Source organism: Patiria miniata, unplaced genomic scaffold (genome assembly GCF_015706575.1).
Source record: "Patiria miniata isolate m_02_andy unplaced genomic scaffold, ASM1570657v1 HiC_scaffold_1, whole genome shotgun sequence".
Lineage (NCBI taxonomy): Eukaryota > Metazoa > Echinodermata > Asteroidea > Valvatida > Asterinidae > Patiria > Patiria miniata.
Window position 1 is genome coordinate 20,503,480 of NW_024037047.1, and position 18,708 is coordinate 20,522,187.

An 18,708-nucleotide genomic window follows, 5' to 3' on the forward strand; every position below is an offset into this window, starting at 1 on the left:
AGGGTGGTCATCAAAGAGGTTAATGTTGAAGGTCAAAGGTGAAGATCAACATTGATGGGGTTTATTTAAGTAGTTCAAAGATTGGAAGACAGGTAAGGATTTTGTGTATCAGGTAATATTATCCGATTTGGACATTTGTTGAGGAACCAAGGGAGGGGGGTTCAAAGAGTTTAGGGAAGTTCGGCAAATTGAGCATGGGGGGGGGGGGGGCAATGATAAACATCAATGGCGTTTTGAACAAAAAGTTGTACGAAGACCGGCAGAGATGTAACACATTATGTTTTTGGTAATTTGGTAGACGATATTTGTTTTGGAATGATTGTGTTTACAAAAGTTTTACAAAAAGATGCGATATAGGTATCATAAAAATGGAAGAGACGAACAAATTCAGGCAAGGTTTTTTTTTCAAAGAGGTGAACAATCCAGCATGCGGTAAAGTACGGCGGGTAGGTTAAGGGTGTGGACAATTATGAGAAGAAATTGGGTGGGAGTGAAAAGCATCGTAGTCCGCGGGGAAAAACCAGGGAATGTTAAGAAAAACCGGAGAGAGAAAGAATGGAGAGTTTGTCAAGCAAACAACTTGTCAAAAAATTTATTTCACAATAAAATTAATTTTAATGTGCAGTTTCATTATGAAAGCAAGTGCAAGCGAGACCGTTAGTCTAGTGGTTGATTGGTGATGTAAATTAGACGCGTCTGTGCATTCACAACACTATTAAAGAGGTTGTGGAATGCTCGAAGACATTTCCGTCATTTTTCAGGGAAAATGTAGCCTAAGGTGTGATGAAATAAAAACGACTATTGTTTCTGTCATGAAATGAGTACAAAGGGTACTTTTGAGAGCTATTTTTCAGGTCCTGTTTCGACCCGAACGTGCAATTTGTGTAAAAGTCGTCGTTGCGGGCAGCAAACAAAACACAGTAAATCGTGACGTAATAAACAGGACTCGTTTATGCTACTCTGCATCGGGAGTCCTGTTTATTACGTCACGATTTACTGTGTTTTGTTTGCTGCCCGCAACGACGACTTTTACACAAATTGCACGTTCGGGTCGAAACAGGCATGACAGGACTTGAAAAACAGCTCTCAAAAGTACCTTTTGTACTCATTTTATGACAGAAACAATAGTCGTTTTTATTTCATCTCACCTTAGGCTACATTTACCTGAAAAATGACGGAAATGTCTTCGAGCATTCCACAACCTCTTTAAGTGAATGCCTTAAATCAAAATGATGATGAAAATGTCATCTTTAAGCTTCCCGGACCTGCACCCGATTTCACGAAGCGCCGCGACGAGTTGCAACTCCAGTTATGACCCGTAACACGTCGCAACTTGAAACGCATCATATGATCCACTTCACGAAACTTTACGATGCGTTGAACGCATCGCAAGTTCCCTGACAATGGTTTAAAACACGCCACAAGTTACGACGTGTCTAGTGGTCATCGCAAAATAAGAAGCGTCCTTTTCTTTTTTTAGCCAGTTTTAGGCCATAAATATTTAACAAACGAGACTATAATATCAAGACAAAGTGCGTGACGTTGTAAATGGAATATGCATCGAAGTAAATATGAATAAACCTTGAATATTACAGCTGAAATTTCAAAGTACAGACAACAAACAGTCCACTGTGAGCTTGCTTTCCTTTAAAACTGCATCATGCGTCAGCCGTTTTGTTTAATGTTTGAAAATCTTTTCGAGAACAGATCCGATGACTCTTTGCTGAAAATCAGACGACTATTTTACTCTGCGTTGAAAAAATATATATAACAGACACCGTGTTGTACTATAAATATACACTTATGATGCGTTGCACATATGGCATGTTTTGTGAAATGAATTGCAGGACGCGTCGCAGCTGGGACGCATCGTAGGTATAGGACGCGTCGCAGCGCTGCGATGCATTGTAAGTTACGATGAGTTCCATGAAATCGGGTGCAGGCTCCTCGCTATGCTTTATGTGTCTAGCTATTGTAACCAGCGATGTTGTCAACCTCTGAAGGCTGGTTCCGACTGGTGACTAGACTAGTACACCTACAGTACATATCCGACAACACGGGTTCAAAGGACGATAGCCAAACTATGATTAACTATAGTTCTCGCTTGAAGTTGCTTGTCATTATCCAGTCGCACTGATTGTGGTCTTAAAAGAAAATTCCTTCCTGTAAAAACAGGCGCATCAGTGGGAGCCGGAGACTGACTTACCTGTCGCCGTAAGCCAGGGGATCGTTGTACTCCGTGTTGTTGTAGTCGTCATTGATGGATCTGACAGTCTTGACGGTGATACTGCCGTCCCCGCCTCCACTGACTGAGTTCTTCATCGTCGCTCGTTTGCTGCCGATGGCGTGGAGCTCTTCCTTGTAGTCCTGTAATGAGAGGCAGGATGATTAATCAGGAAATCAATCCGTGTTAATCCTTATTTTTACCGACCTGTTGAGATTCGCGAAGTCGAAGTCAAGTCAATCATAAGTCAATCACATGTCAATCTCAAGTCAGACACCGTAACCCTCCAGGGTATTTTGGCTAGAAACCCTGCCAAACGCAGCAGCATGCAACACTTGAGTAAGTGACAAGCCTGACCAGTGTAGCAAGATCCAGCAGGTCAAAAGCTTCAAGGCCACACTGCCTCAGAGTCCGTGGTCACCGGATGCAGCAGGATACAACTGTGGCATTGTTCTATGGGACTAGCTCTCATTGTCTCAGAACTGGAGGTTGATGCACTGGTGTTGATAGCTGGATGCATCAAAATACACCTGACTTTTGATTTTGATGCCCTGTGTTGCGTCTGGCAGGGTTAGGGTTAAAGTCAAATCACAAGTCCATCACAAGTTTATATCAGTCCATCAGAATTCAATTACAAGTCAATCACAATTCAACTACAACCACACGCCAAGTGCAGGTCAATCGCAAGTCTATTTGAAAGTCTGTCACAAGCCAATTCACAAGTCAATCTCAAGACAATCACAAGTTCACCATCAGTCCATCAGAATTCAATCACAAGTCCATCAGAATTCAATCACAAGTCAATCAGAATTCAATCACAAGTCCATCAGAATTCAATCACAAGTCAATCAGAATTCAATCACAAGTCAATCACAATTCAACCACAACCACACGTCAAGTGCAGGTCAATCACAAGTCCATTCACAAGTCTGTCACAAGCCAATTCACAAGTCAATCTCAAGTTTATTCTCAAGTCAATCACAAGTATATAAATTGCAAATTGTAATGCTTATATAGCGCTTTCCATCGTATCAACAATCTACAAAGCGCTTCACAATTATTCCCCCGTTCATCAGGCCATGGGACCCCACGCGGCAGACAATATCAGCGCACATTCGGTGCTCTACCCTCACAGGGACCCATTCATACTCCTGGCTGGAGAGGAGTATGAATGTAAGTAATATCACAAGTCAAGATCACAACTCAATCGTAAATGTCAATCCCAGGTCAGATCACAAGTCAATCGGGATTGACAAGTCAATATTAAGTCAATTACAAGTCAAGCAGTTGGGGTGGGGGTGGGAGTGGGCGTGGGGTGGGGGTGGGGTGGGGTGGGGTGGGCATGGGGTGGGGTGGGCGTGGGTTTGGGGTTGGACGTGGTTTGGGTTGAGTGGGGTTTGGGTTGAGTGGGGTTTGGGTTGGACGTGGTTTGGGTTGAGTGGGGTTTGGGTTGAGTGGGGTTTGGGTTGGACGTGGTTTGGGTTGAGTGGGGTTTGGGTTGAGAGGGATTTGGGTTGAACGGGGTTTGGGTTGAGCGGGGTTTGGGTTGAGCGGGGTTTGGGTTGAGTGGGGTTTGGGTTGAGTGGGTTTTGGGTTGAGTGGGGTTTGGGTTGAGTGGGGTTCGGGTTGAGTGGGGTTCGGGTTGAGTGGGGTTCGGGTTGAGTGGGGTTCGGGTTGAGTGGGGTTTGGGTTGAGTGGGTTTTGGGTTGAGTGGGGTTCGGGTTGAGTGGGGTTTGGGTTGAGTGGGGTTTGGGTTGAGTGGGGTTCGGGTTGAGTGGGGTTCGGGTTGCGTGGGGTTTGGGTTGAGTGGGGTTTGGGTTGAGTGGGGTTTGGGTTGAGTGGGGTTTGGGTTGAGTGGGGTTTGGGTTGAGTTGGGTTTGGGTTGAGTGGGGTTTGGGTTGAGTGGGGTTTGGGTTGAGTGGGGTTTGGGTTGAGTTGGGTTTGGGTTGAGTTGGGTTTGAGTTGAGTTGGGTTTGGGTTGAGTGGGGTTTGGGTCGAGTGGGGTTTGGGTCGAGTGGGGTTTGGGTCGAATGGGGTTTGGGTCGAGTGGGGTTTGGGTCGAGTGGGGTTTGGGTTGAGTGGGGTTTGGGTTGAGTGGGGTTTGGGTTGAGTGCGGTTTGGGTTGAGTGGGGTTTGGGTTGGGAACAAGGATGGGGTTCGGGATGAGGATGGGAGCCGGGGGGGGGGGGGGGGGGGGTAGGGGATAGGGGTGGGGATAGGGATAGGGCCGGGGGTGTATCATACCTCAAAGTCCGGCCAGTTCATGGCCATGCCGGTCCCGTGGTTGGTTTTCCACCACTTCAGGTCTTTGTCTGGGTCTGCGTTTTCTATCGTCGATTTGAAATCCGTGTAAATCTGAGCAAAACTGGAGAAAAACAAAACAATTCCAACTGAAAGTTGAGTTGTTATCCTCGGCGTCAGCATAATGCTTTAAAAAATGCAACTTTTCTTCAAATTTATATATTGCACACATGAGGAAATCTTTGATGTTACCACAGATACAATAATATAATACTGCCCTCTATAGGTCAGGGACATACGATATAGACTCTTGACCTACGACCTCTGGAGTCTTACCTGGGACTGCTGGAGAGATCCAGGACCTTGTGCATGTCCTTCAACGTCTGCTTGAAGAATTCAATCCTCCTCTTTTCAAATACCTGCGTATGAGAAAATGGCATCAATTACGTCATCTTGCTTTCTTTAATTTTTTGCAGAGAATTTGTTTTTTGGAACGGGAGTGTTTCTTGAAACAAAAGGAAGACGTCATTCAGCATTACATGATCGCACGATGGATTCTATGGACTCCGTGCAGAAACAATAGAGGGCGCTATTTACCACTTGCAAAAGCTCCAGTGGGAGGACACACCGAATGAGCGCACTATAATGAGCGCACTATATAATTAGCCAGGGGAGTGTAGCCAAGGGGTTAGGGTTTGTGACTCATGATCAGAGGGTCAGGGGTTCGAATCCAGCTGCTGGTTATATAGTGCGTCCTTGGGCATGCCACTTTACCCCCACTTGCCTCTTTCCACCCAGGAGTATAAATGGGTACCGGCATTAGCTGGGGAGTAACCTGCGATGGACTAGCATTTTTTTTTCATTTCAGTCGTTTCATGCTACTGAAACCAGTGATAAACGCCGGCCTGATGGGCCACATTGGCTCGTGACAGACTTTACTTACTTTACTTTCCGCCATTCGTGCGCGAACCAGTCGACCTGAGGCTGGCTTAACCCTAACCCCCTAGGCCCTTGTTGCTTACAACCATCCTCCAAAATCCTCCAAAATTTTCCAAAATTTTGCAACTCCGCCTAAATTTTTCAAAATTGTAAGACAGTCCTGCCTCAAAACGCATTCATCCTCAATCCTCCAAAATCATCCTCACCCAAAACTTTGCACTCGTGTTTAAATGAAGGATAACCAACGCCAAATCCTTCAAAATCATCAGACAGTCCTGCCTCAAAATGCATTCATCCTCAATCCTCCAAAATCCTCTGGTGCTTCAATCACCATTCATCCTCAATCCTCCAAAATCCTCATGTGCTTCAATCACCATTCATCCTCAATCCTCCAGAATCCTCATTTGATTCAATCACCATTCATCCTCAATCCTCTAGAATCCTCCAAAACCGCCAGGAGGATTTTGGAGGAGTGAGGTGGGTTAGGGTTAAGGTGTCTCCCTAATGGTTCTACCGGTATTTAAGATAGTAATAATAATAGAGTGCTTGTCATACCTGTGTCTTGTCAAACTGGATGCCCATATCCTCCATGTAGCGTGGGTTGAGGGCCTTCAAGTCGTCCAGCGACGTCCGATACCTCTCCTCCAACTTCTGCTTCTCTTGCTTGGTTCGCTCCACTTTGTCTTGCGTCTTCTTGATCTTCAAAGTACGATCAAGCAAAAGGCTGTGATTTATGCTAATGCTACATGGCTCTGCTAACCACAGAATTCCGCGCTTACAACCCCATTGCATGCTAGCAGAAAACAGCGCTAGCAGAAAATTCTGCGCTAACCCGGTAAGCACAGAATCCTTAGTTACGGGATGTAGGCATAAGCAGAAGCCAAAATTCCTCACTAACCCTTGAAATACGTTTCCCGTAAGCTGGAAATTTTTCTGCTACAGTAAGCAGGGGTTCATCGCTAAAGGTAAGCTTAGCCATGAAATTGGTAAGCACCGTCGATATATCGATATTATTCGATATTATTTTGATATCGATATCACCGATAGCAATTTTGTAATGATATCGATTATTGAAAATTCTGATATCGATTATTGAAAATTCCGATATAGATTATTGCAAATTCCGATATAGATTATTGAAAATTCTGATAACGATTATTGAAAATTCTGATATAGATTATTGAAAATTCTGATATAGATTATTGAAAATTCTGATATAGATGATTGAAAATTCTGATATCGACAGTGCTTAGAAATTGGGCCCTGGATTGATGAGGAGATATTTTGCTCAATCAAGCCACATTCTAATTACTAAGGCTACGGCTCACAGTAACACTTATGTCTATGGGTAATTGTAAGTCGTAGCCCAATCATTTAACTGAGCCACTAACCTGGTCCGGTGAGAGTGACGAATCCTGACTGGCGGTCATTTCCTGACTGAGGGCCTGTTTCTCTGCCTTGCAGGCCGCGTGGTAGGCTGCTTTCTTGGCGTTGACATTCTTCAGAGACTTACCCCACGGTTTCTGAGCCTAAAGAATTGGACAAGTGATAAAAAACCAAATTACAGTGTTTGCCCAATGAGTTTCATACATGTACTATTTAACCCTATCTCCCTAGGCCTTTTTGCTAGGATGTAGCCTCAATCCTGCAAAAACCTCCAATTGGCCTCATGGAAAAATAGCATATAGCCTCAATCCTGCAAATTCCTCCATTATTTCTTGAATATGGTCCGTGGAGGGGTGACCACTGCCTGAATCCTGCCAAATCCTGCGGCAGTGACTGTCAATATGTTGAGGCTTGGCCAGTGACATCCTGGAGCAGTACGGAGGATTTCAAGCATAATCCAGGCCTATATTTATGCATAGCTGAGCAAAAACAACACACGGTCCGGCCCAAGACCTTGACAAAGTGCATCCTACGAAATCAGTAACTAACGCTTTTGGCATGTAACTTCAATCCCTCAAATTCCTCCACTTTGGCAAAGAGGATTTTAAAGGATTCAGGGCGGTTAGGGTTAAACAAACAGAGATGACATACATGAAGTCTGAGTATCAGACGTTCCCATGTGCAGAGCCACACTACAAGACATCTGATGTATCTGTGCATGTCGATTTTACGTGACCCCGCACACCAGCTAATTGGAGCTGCTCTTTGAAGTCGTGACGTCATTGAGAGCAGAAATCCGGCCAAAGTTGTTGATCGGTCAGTAGCTGCCATTTGTTTTGTCATACAACATCAGGTTATCGAAGACCTGATAGGCAGAGAGCGGTTACAAACCTTGGAAAATCGCTCAGCAGCCTCCGTCGTCTCCTTGAATCCGTTTATCATCTTCTTGTGATAGTTCTCCTTCTGCTAGGTCTTGACAGCTTCTCGTACCTCCTTCATCAGCTTGCTCCCCAGCCCCCCCCCCCCCAGCCCTGACCCTTAGTTACACTGGTCTATAGGAAGAGAGAGGTGACAAACCTTGGCGAATCCCTCGCCGGCCTCTGTGGTCTCCTTGAATCCGTTCATCATCATCTTGTGATAGTTCTCCTTCTGCCAGGTCTTGACAGCTTCTTGTACCTCCTTCATCAGCTTGCTCCCCAGCCCCTCCCCCCCCCCCCAGCCCTGACCCTTAGTTACACTGGTCTATAGGAAGAGAGAGGTGACAAACCTTGGCGAATCCCTCGCCAGCCTCTGTGGTCTCCTTGAATCCGTTCATCATCGTCTTGTGATAGTTCTCCTTCTGCCAGGTCTTGATGGCTTCTTGTACCTCCTTCATCAGCTTCCCCTTCCCCCCCCCCCCCCCTCCCGACCGGCCCCCACTCTTAGTTACACTTGTCTTTAGGTAGAGAGCGGTTACAAACCTTGGCGAATCCCTCGGCATTCTCCGTGGTCTCCTTGAAACCGTTCATCATCGTCTCGTGATAGTTCTCCTTCTGCCAGGTCTTGACGGCCTCTCGTACCTCCTTCATCAGCTTGCTCTCTCCCCCCCCCCCTCCCGGCCCCCACCCTTAGTTGCACTTGTCTATAGGTAGAGAGAGGTGACAAACCTTGGCGAATCCTTCAGCAGCCTCCATGGTCTCCCTAATTCCGTTCATCTTCTTCTTCATGTTCTTGTGATAGTTCTTCTTCTGCCAGGTCTTGACAGCTTCTTGTACCTCCTTCATCAGCTTTCTCTCCCCCCCCCCCCCCCCTCCCGACCGGCCCCCCACTCTTAGTTACACTGGTCTATAGGTAGAGAGCGGTTACAAACCTTGGCGAATCCCTCTCCAGCCTCTGTGGTCTCCTTGAATCCGTTCATCATCTTCTTGTGATAGTTCTCCTTCTGCCAGGTCTTGACGGCTCCCTGTACCTCCTGCATCAGCTTCTTGGCTATGTCCAGGTGACTCTCGCTCTTGCTGTCTGCTTCCGTCAGGGTGGACTTCCAGGCTGATTTGACGGTGCCGTACTCAGGACCTGAAGAAACACAAAGTAGGAAGTGCAAGCTGAGTGGAGTCAATAAAGTTCTGTGACTAAATCTGAATACTTCATTATCAAAATATGTGAATATTTTGCAGCCAGAAGTAAAAATCAGTGGTTTTTTTTAATAATTTTTTTTGTGCGGAAGTAAAAACAAATGTAGGGGGTGAAAAAGTCCCATTGGCCCATGGTGAATGGGATTTAATATAAAACAGTTAGGATCATCCTTGCTCCATGGCGCAGTATTGGTGTGCAAAATGCATGCTGGTGTGTGCGTTGAGCATTGCGCGTAACGCGTATTGTTCCCAAGAGCCTTGTTCCATGACGCGGTATTTGTGCGCAAATGCATGCTGGTGTGCGCGTTGAGCGTAACGTTCCCAAGAGCCAGTAGCTACAGAGTCGGGTTCAAACATTTCGTGAAGGGGTGGATTGGAAGAGAGAAGTACATTTCCCTTCAATTTTGTATTTAAATGGAGGTTAAGTTCAACTGCGTAAATCAAAAGGATCTACCGGCATATGTCAGTTAAATATAAAACAAATATTGAGTGGCTTTAAATTGCGAAATGGGAGGAATATTATCCCTCGGTAAAATGTGGACTTTTCCATTTCACTCGGCTTTGCCTCATGAAATAGAAAAGTCCAGATTTTACCTTGTGATAATATTCCTCCCATTCCATGGCCTAGCGGTTAAGAGCACCGGACTCATGCTCTGGTGTTTCAGAGGCAATAGTGGCGTGGGTTCGAGCCGCGGCCCGGACACTTGTGTCCTTAAGCAAGGCACTTAACCATTATTGCTTCGTCTTTCGGATGGGACGTTAAGCCGGAGGTCCCGTGAGTTGGCCTAAGGCCTAACACACGTAAAAGAACCCTGTAACACTTATCGCTAAGAGAAGGGGTTTGCCCGGTGTTTCTGGCCTCCTAGTTATACTCCCTTGTGGAAGTCCTTAGGAGAAGAACCAACCAAGTAAAAAGCACTCTGAGCCACTCATTATTTGCATACATGTACCATTTCACAGTTGACTTTTTGTTTCTGCCATCGTTCACTCACCTTTGTCGATGAGTTCGTTCCAGCGCTTGGACCAGTGCCGGAGTGACTTGGAATACTTGCGCTCGATCTCGCTCCTCTCCTGAATCAGGGCCATCAGGTCGTTGCAGAGCCGGTGACCGTCGTCCACCCGCTTGACCGTCCGCTTGTACTGACCCATCTCCCAGAAACTGCCCTCCGCACTGAGGATGTTATCGTCGCTGTAGACCGACATGGTGGCCGGTGATTAAAGTCTACCAGATCTGATGAAAAAGAAACATTGAAACATGAAATGTGGGATCCCATTTAAAGGGACACTAGGTCCTGGAACAGCCCAATTGGGCTACAAAACACGCTTTGAACGAGATTATGTTATTCGGAAAGAACATTTAAAACTAGGATATAAACATCCACACAACTATCCTTCAAAAACTGGGCGTTTTTGTGTTATTATGTGTGCGAGAACGAATTTCGGGGTCCACTTTTGCGACCCCATAAATTCGAGCTGTTTGGATGCTACTGGTAGTTGTGATTTCATTCGTAGAGTGTTCGCCTTTTGCGTACGTTGAAGAAACCACACTTTTTGCATCAATGGTGATTAGTCACCGCTGTTCCCGATACACACAACGTGTATATCGTACACTGTATGAGAACGACACGAAAAACGTATTCGTACTCCGTGGTGTCCGACGTAAACAACCAGGATTTTTCCTCTTTTCTCGGGAATGGTAAGACATTAGGTTGGTTTCCTTTCAACCACATGTTTGAAGAAGTAAACAATCCAAAACATGAAATTTGCGGGGATTTCAGGACCTAGTGCCCCTTTAAACTCCCTCTGAGGGTGATTTACTAGGAACCTTCCTCTTCCTTGCAAATCCCAATACCTTATGGTAAACTGTACACATATTAAAACAGTTGGACTCCGTTTATTTGTGGTATGCCTAATCCCATGCAAAATACAGTCAGTTAACTAGTGCAGTCCTCATCCTAACAGACTCCAACAAACCCTGGTTGGAGTTTGGCTGGCTGGGGAAAGGGTTAATGTTTTTCTACAGACAGCAGTCAAAATGCATACACAAGCATGCAACTTGGAAGTGACCCCAAAAAAGAGGAAATTCAAAGCTTTACAAAACTGTATACATGTACAATGCTCAGTTTTGGGTTTTTTTTTTTAAATGGCATGCACGTACATGTACCAGTCAAGTGAGAAACAAGGAATTCAGCTGATCAAAGGTACATGTACATGTGTAAAGATGCAGTCACGCATACATTGTCTGCAGTCTTATCAACACCTCCAAAAAATGACAAACATCACTTTTCAGTGGGTGAAATTACAGACTATGACTGGGGGAAGAAAAAAAACAGATTCATCGTTCAGATTTTCCATTTAACAGCCTACATAACCACAGACTGAGGATCTAATCGGGAAGTGGAATTTGCGGAACGCATGCTAGAAGCCAAGTGTTATCTCTTCCTGATTCCATGGTCAACTCGTAACCCTCCTTCCTCATCCAAGGCTAACCTGACACTTTCACAGACAGGCGCATTGTGCAATATATTGTACATCTCTCACAATATGCAACAGTACATGACAGACAGTAAACAATGTACTGAATACAGTGTGATTTACAATAAATTTCCAAGTACTAGTGGTGTGCATTTATGGGTAGTAAGGGAAACCTGTTGAAGTGAAACATGGGTTCATCCGTAAAAGAACTCCCAAGTTTACAATAAATTTGCAAGTACTAGTGGTGTGCATTTACGGGTAGTAAGGGAAACCTGTTGAAGTAAAACATGGGTTCATCCGTAGAAGAACTCCAACCCCAAATTTCTAATCCTGGAAGTTGTCTGGAGGCTTTATACATTTGATGTAGCTTTACAGGGTAAACTGCACTTTCGTGAACGCCATCTATCAGATGTATTATTTCAGTTTCATACTTCTGACTAATAAATTATATCCGCATTATGTCTGTAACCCCTACATGTATTGTATACATAATGTACAATGCCATACATGTACGGGTTACCGTTACAGACAATGTAATTATGCAACTGGGGATTGCACATTTGTAAAAACATATGGAGCATGTTCAAGCCATATACACATGTACATGTGCATACAAATATACACATGTACATGTACACATGTACACATGTACACGTATGTACACATACACATGTGCACATTTACATAAAAGTCCCAATAAACTGAAAGTTCAACCATGGAGCTATGAAAATTGTACATGTACAAAAATGTACATGTACATACGTACATACACATGTACGTACATACCGGTACATGTACATGTACATGATGTACAATATGTAATCCATGAACCCATGTACAGTAAAACTAAAAGTAGCTGATGAAAGTGAAAATTATCAACCTTAATCTCATGAACTCCGGCATGTTGCGTCATTTATTAAAGCATGTCACTCTACACATGTACATGTACATGTACATGGTATGTACATGAACTGTACAAAAAATGTACATTGTACAATAAAACAGTAGTTTTATTTACAGTACATGTACATGTACATGTATGTGTACATTATATAAGTACATGTACATGTACATGTACGGTACACTGTTCCTAGGTACATGTACATTGTACATGTATGTACATGATAGCCTTTAGTCAAGCATCCGGGGTGCGTTACGTGTCCGGATGGTCCGGGTATAGGCGCGTGGGACTTGACTAAAGGCTAGGTACATGTACATGTACATGTATGCACATGTACAGCTTATAAATACTGTATAATAGATTTAATCAGTAGCTACCGGTAAGCACCTGTGAATTAGTTGGCTAAATACATGTATGGTATTTGGTTTCATAGCTCTTCTGATAAGAAAATACCACAACACACGGGCGCAGCGCGGTATCAGTGCGCAATTGAACCTTGGCACGTGCTTGAAATGCCCCACCCCATTGAGGTCTGTGTGACGTGATTTGGTGTTTATAAATACGGAGAAATCAGATGTATTTGAATGTAAATTTATCATATCGGTATTACAAAGTAATTAAAAAACACATGGCTGTACATGTATGTTAAACTGACAGAAATGGACGATTTCAACTGAAAAAAAAATCACCTAAAAATTAAAATTATTCAACAAGATATAAATCATGTATACATGTAGTGGACAATCCATAAGAATGACATGGCTGAAATGTGGTGCGGTATGGGGACAACAAGATCTTTCATTTGAGTGATGTGGCAGTGAGATCACTGAGATGCAACATGGTGTATTTGTTTGTCCAAAAACTGGGTTTTGGGGGTTAAATTATGGATTGTAGGTAGTAAGTTTAAGGCACCTTGTTTAAATACAATGTACATGCAAAACGCTAACTTGTTATTGTGAGTTTTTTTATTAAGGTAGAGAGAAAGGTTAATATTTTGTGAGAAAAGAGGTTTTTTGTTTGATTTTTAAGTTTCTTATGTTTTAATTACCATGAGCGGACAAAATGTAACAAGAGTTACTGTAACGTGAGCTACCGGTACCAACAAAAATAATTGTAGTTTAGTCACCCACATGTACATTGTAACTTCCAGGGATCATCTGTGAGAAAAATCCTCCCTCAGCGCTTTGACGAAAAAACTACCGGTAACACCACAGAGTTGACAGAAGACCCCCTCTGCATGTAATGTGAGTCACCACAGAATCGCCAACATGCAATGTACATGTACATGTACATAAATAAACTGTACATGTACATGTACCAGTACATGTACATATGAACATGTACCGCTAATTGTACGGCACATGTATACATGTGCACATGTGGGAATCAATCACAAAGTGATGATAACTACACTGAACATGATGTAATGCTTTACATACATGTATTTAAAAGGAAAATTAACCTGTAAATAAATAAACCTTCAAGTAAATTTTCAAAAAAAGTTTGAATAAAAAAGTTGTTTCCTTTCACCTCCAGTGACAAAAGCGTAACTTCCTGGTTCAAATTTTTTTTTTTACGAAATTGTAAAATATCTCCATATAACCTGAAAATAAATAAACCTTCAAGTAAATTTTCAAAAAAAGTTTGAATAAAAAAGTTGTTTTCTTCCACTTCCAGTGACAAAAGCGTAACTTCCTGGTTCAAATTTTTTTTTTTACGATATTGTAAAATATCTCCATATAACCTGAAAATAAATAAACCTTCAAAGTAAATTTTCAAAAAAAGTTTTAATAAAAAAGTTTTTTCCTTTCACTTCCAGTGACAAAAGCGTAACTTCCTGGTTCAAATTTTTTTTTTTACGATATTGTAAAATATCCCTATAAATACATGAAAATACAAATGGGCAAACCTTCTGATTTGTACTCCTTTTTAAAGTTCCCAAATTCTTGTTTATTACACAGTGACCTACGTGTCCAAAGAATTTGTGGGGGAAAAAATATTCCGACCAAGCCTACTATACCAAACACAAGCTCACACAAAGGCGTACTAACCACAAACTCATAACACACAATGGTTCTGGAATGCTAACCCCTCCACAATATACATTATACAAAATCACTACTGTGCAAAAGAGGTGGAAATGGAAGTAGGGCTCTCCACCAAATACGGTCAATTGCATGCCTTTTATGGTCGTCTGGGAGGTGGATTGGTTTTCCTTCAATGGCTTTTTTGAGGAGGAAATCGTCCGCTGCAATTACTAATGATGAGATTGCATGCCACTGAAACCTGTTCAACTGACAAGTTGATTCCGGTATCACTAACAGTGGGTGGTTTTCAATATGGGGTATTGGTGACTTTTGGGTAGCTGTGCACACAAAACTAGTTGGGTCATTCCACCGGGTTGGGAAGCAGTGCATGTTACTTCCATATATTTGGTTATATTATTAAAAGTATCAATGCATTCTAAACAATTGCTTAACATAATATTTGTCTATTAAGGGTGTTTCAATATTTGAGAAAGTTTGAAATCATTTGAAAGTACTTTGACAAAAATATGAGCAAAAATGTATTAATTCGGACGTAACATTGACACCGTGTCAATGTTTACATCCAAATATTCTTTTTTGGCCATTTTTTACATGTATGTAAAATATTTCTTAAACTGACATTGCATATTTACAACTGGACACCTAAGCACCAAGAAAAGCTTTTGTTTTGGTATAGTCAGGGTTCAAATATAGCAGAAACAATACCTCAAGTGTGGATGTAACGGTGTAAAAATCACTCAATGGAAGTGTTACATTTGGGTTTTACACCATGTAAATGTTACGTCCACACAACCAAGCTATCATTTCTGCTCCATTTGATACGTGACTACCATAATAAAAGCTTTTCTTATTGTGTTGCAAGTACAGTAAGAAGTACGCAAAGTGAATTTGGGTAATGTTTTGCAGAAATTTAAAAAAGCAGGTACAAATGTCATATTTGGACGTAACACTGACACGGTGTCAATGTTACGTCCAAAATGACATTTTTTGCTCATATTTTTGGCAAAATACATTGAAATGATTTCAAACTTTCTGCAGTAGTGAAACACCCAACAACAAATATTATGTAGAGTAACTGCTAGCAAGGCATTCATGCTTTTCTTAATATGATCATATGTCACACATTGTTCCCCAACCCGGTGGAATGACCCAGTTATGAAAGTTCATGTAAAAGTCAGCCTGTCGGAAGTATATGTACGGTACTGTAGGCTTCCCATCCATTAGGGCGAATCCATTAGAAAGTCAAAAATTTATTGTATTTTTGGAAGTTCTCTTAAATATTTACTGACTGCGTGATTGCATGCCTGAATACTCCAGCTACAGAGACCAAATGACTTTTTTTTCCTCATGGAAATAATTTTTTTAAAGACATTGGTGTAGTTTTTCAAATGCCTTAGAATTTTGTCACACACTGACACACAGGTACATGTACAATTTACAATTGTACATTTCTGTGCAAGCTTCAAATGTACACTGTACACATGTACATGAACACACATGGGCAATTCCACGGTAACGGAAGGACGTTTTCACTCATTAAACAAAATTTCAAATGTGTGTATCACAGACACTGTTAATAGTTACAGCAAACAAATGTCACAATTGTATTGCTATAATGCTACCTTCAATTTCCACACTTTTGGGGGGCATGAATGCCTCCCGTTTATGAATTATGAATATTAATGAGGTCGGTAACGGAAGGACGGTAAAACGGACAAGGGTTTTCCAACTTACTCGCGTTTTGCGTAAACTCTGTGAATTTTATGGGGCAATTATATTTTAAAGGTAGGAAATGGAATCCCTGAAGCTTTATCTATACTATACCACCTTTCATTTGACTTTAAGTGCTTCGGTAATATAATTACAATGTTTTAAGTGGATTATAATTTGGTAACGGAAGGACGGTAACGGAAGGACAAAAGGTTTACTCAATTATAGCATGAACAAAATGTGAATTTACACTAATTATACAAGTGAAACAAATTGCTGAAATGTGTAAATGAATGTGAAATCAACAATATGCAGACCTGGCATAAATAATTATACCCAAAAAACTATTGAGATAAAGATAGAAGCCTGCTAATTAATGATAACAAAAGAAAAATGAAAACAACCCAAAACACATCATTCACGAACACAAGACAACTACAGAAATGAACTTCAAACCCATCACCTCAATCCTTAAAAGTTTAAATACACAGTATTTGAGTACTTGAGTATATTGGTTACTTGTTCACCAACAACTTTTAATAATAATACCGGTAGGTTCAGTGGTTTACCTAAAGAGTGGGGGGGGGGGGGGGGGGCGACCAGCCTACATGTACAAGGTAAAAACATCTACCGGTAGAACTGATGGCTTCAGAATCATTATACTTTTAAGTGTTGCTTTTAATTGAATTCTAAATTCGATGTTTGAAATCAAATTACAATGATTTAGAGTAGTAACAATTAACTTATAAACATCCAAACTCAAGTTGTTAACTTGGGCATAATTTGTCAAAGATTGCACCTCACATGTCTTACACATGTAAATTGAATGAAAGTGCCCCAAAGTACCGGTACTTTCTGCCATCTCATTTTTGACTTAATTTGTTTCTGGATAGCTTCACAGAAATTGTATCTTTCTCTATTGTCCATGAATGCTGATGGCAGCAATTTTATGATTTGATTTTCTTCAACAACTCCATACATGTACAAGTACTGGTACATCGGCATATATGTACATGTACATTGTACATGTTGTACATGCATGTGCCATCCTTTGTAATAAACACCTTGCCCTGCTTATCCCGCTTTTGTGAAGGTGGGTCACATGAATGTCCTTTCAATGCTCATTATACATGCATGTATTTGCAGTGATTTTCATTTTTCAAAAATGAGTACAAATGTCGTAACATTTGATAAAAATACGATTTGTCCTTCCGTTACTGTCCTTCCGTTACCAATTTGGTAACGGAAGGACGTGATTTAATTAATTGTAATTACAAAACGAGAAGTACAGCAGTGTCAGTTATAATGTCATTTTGAAGGCCTACCTAAACTTGCTTTGCACAATAACTTTCAATGCATTCATACTGCAAGTTTTAAAAATAAATTAAAAATATGTATTTTTTCGGTAACGGAAGGACATTTTCGAAGGCTGAAATATTAGAAGTCACTGAAGCGAAACAAATTACGCAAAACATTAAAAACAAGTTTCAGTCAGTTTTTCAAGGCCAATACTTTCTCATGACAGAAACTGATGGCATTAGTACATATTTTTGTGTGTGTATTGGTAGAATACTTCCATATCACTATTAATCACATTTTTAGGATTAAAACAGGATTATTATGTAATCCTATTTTTTGGTACCGAAATGTAACAAAAGTAAAATTCCGACTTCAAATCTTGAAAATATAGACTTTTAGCTTTCATTTGATGCCAAATTTGTTTAAGTCACATGTATTTGAATTTTTTGGTGTCATGTCCACTTTGGTGTGGAATTGCCCACATGTAAACATGTGTGTTCCTGTCTTGTATTACGCTCGAGGACGGACACAAAAAGGGAGAACAAAAGATCCTTTCAGTCCTCGAACGACGGTGCTTTTGTTCGAAACTGTCCTCGATCGTACATGTACATGTACGTTTATGTGCTTAGTCTATGGGAAAGTGTTAAAGTACAGGGACAAAGGGAAACACAATAGGTTGTCCTCAGGCGTATAGTAAAACACGACTGCGTGTACGTACATGTACATGTAGTTATTATCCTGCGATTTGTTTTCTAAAGATGATTATTTATGCATGCAAAATCGTTTAAAAAAACTTAATACGTAAATGTTTATATGTGTACCAGAATAAAACTGTGTTTACACATGTACACATGTACATCCAGGTACCGGTACATTATTTTTAATTTTTTTTTGTGTATATACATGTACATATATATGTGGATCAGTTTAACCCTTACCCAACTGGACCCTCCAACGCATGCCATTATGTGCCTTAAGAAAATGGCATATGTTTTTTGCACGGCCCTCCCATATCTGCCATGTCATTTCAAGGGTAACTGGACAGGCACTCCAATACATGCCACAGAGAACAATGAGAGTCCTCTGATAACAAAGTGAGTGCCCCCAGCTGGTCAGTATCAGGCACCCTCCAGGGCCTCCAACTCCTGCCAATTGGAGCCTTCACTGTTAAGACAAACTATCTGCCAATAAACTGCAGCTGGAGGGCATTGGCATAACCAACTGACATGCAGTAAACTACCCTCAGAGAGTAAGGGTTAATTAATATTTAAGAAGAGATTCACTAGAATTATCTCAAATGAAGTACAATGTACATCCATCTACACTGAATATTATTTATTTGTAGTGTAGTTAAAAATAGCAAGATATTCCTCA

The 18,708-nt window shown here is 41.5% G+C and overlaps 1 protein-coding gene across 2 annotated transcripts in view; it reads right to left on the reverse strand.

The window, feature by feature from the left end:
* The window catches only part of LOC119725262 (protein kinase C and casein kinase substrate in neurons protein 2-like), a 33,248-nt gene that overhangs the window by 9,498 nt on the left and 5,042 nt on the right, over positions 1-18,708 (reverse strand). For both annotated transcript variants that reach the window (XM_038196616.1, XM_038196607.1), the window contains exons 2-8: positions 9,894-10,132; positions 8,640-8,842; positions 6,796-6,933; positions 5,960-6,103; positions 4,802-4,884; positions 4,469-4,589; positions 2,207-2,367 (exon numbers count right to left, since the gene is read on the reverse strand). In XM_038196616.1, the coding sequence (XP_038052544.1) occupies positions 2,207-2,367; positions 4,469-4,589; positions 4,802-4,884; positions 5,960-6,103; positions 6,796-6,933; positions 8,640-8,842; positions 9,894-10,104 (1,061 nt within the window). In that variant the 5' untranslated portion in view covers positions 10,105-10,132. The remainder of the gene's footprint in view (positions 1-2,206; positions 2,368-4,468; positions 4,590-4,801; positions 4,885-5,959; positions 6,104-6,795; positions 6,934-8,639; positions 8,843-9,893; positions 10,133-18,708) is intronic.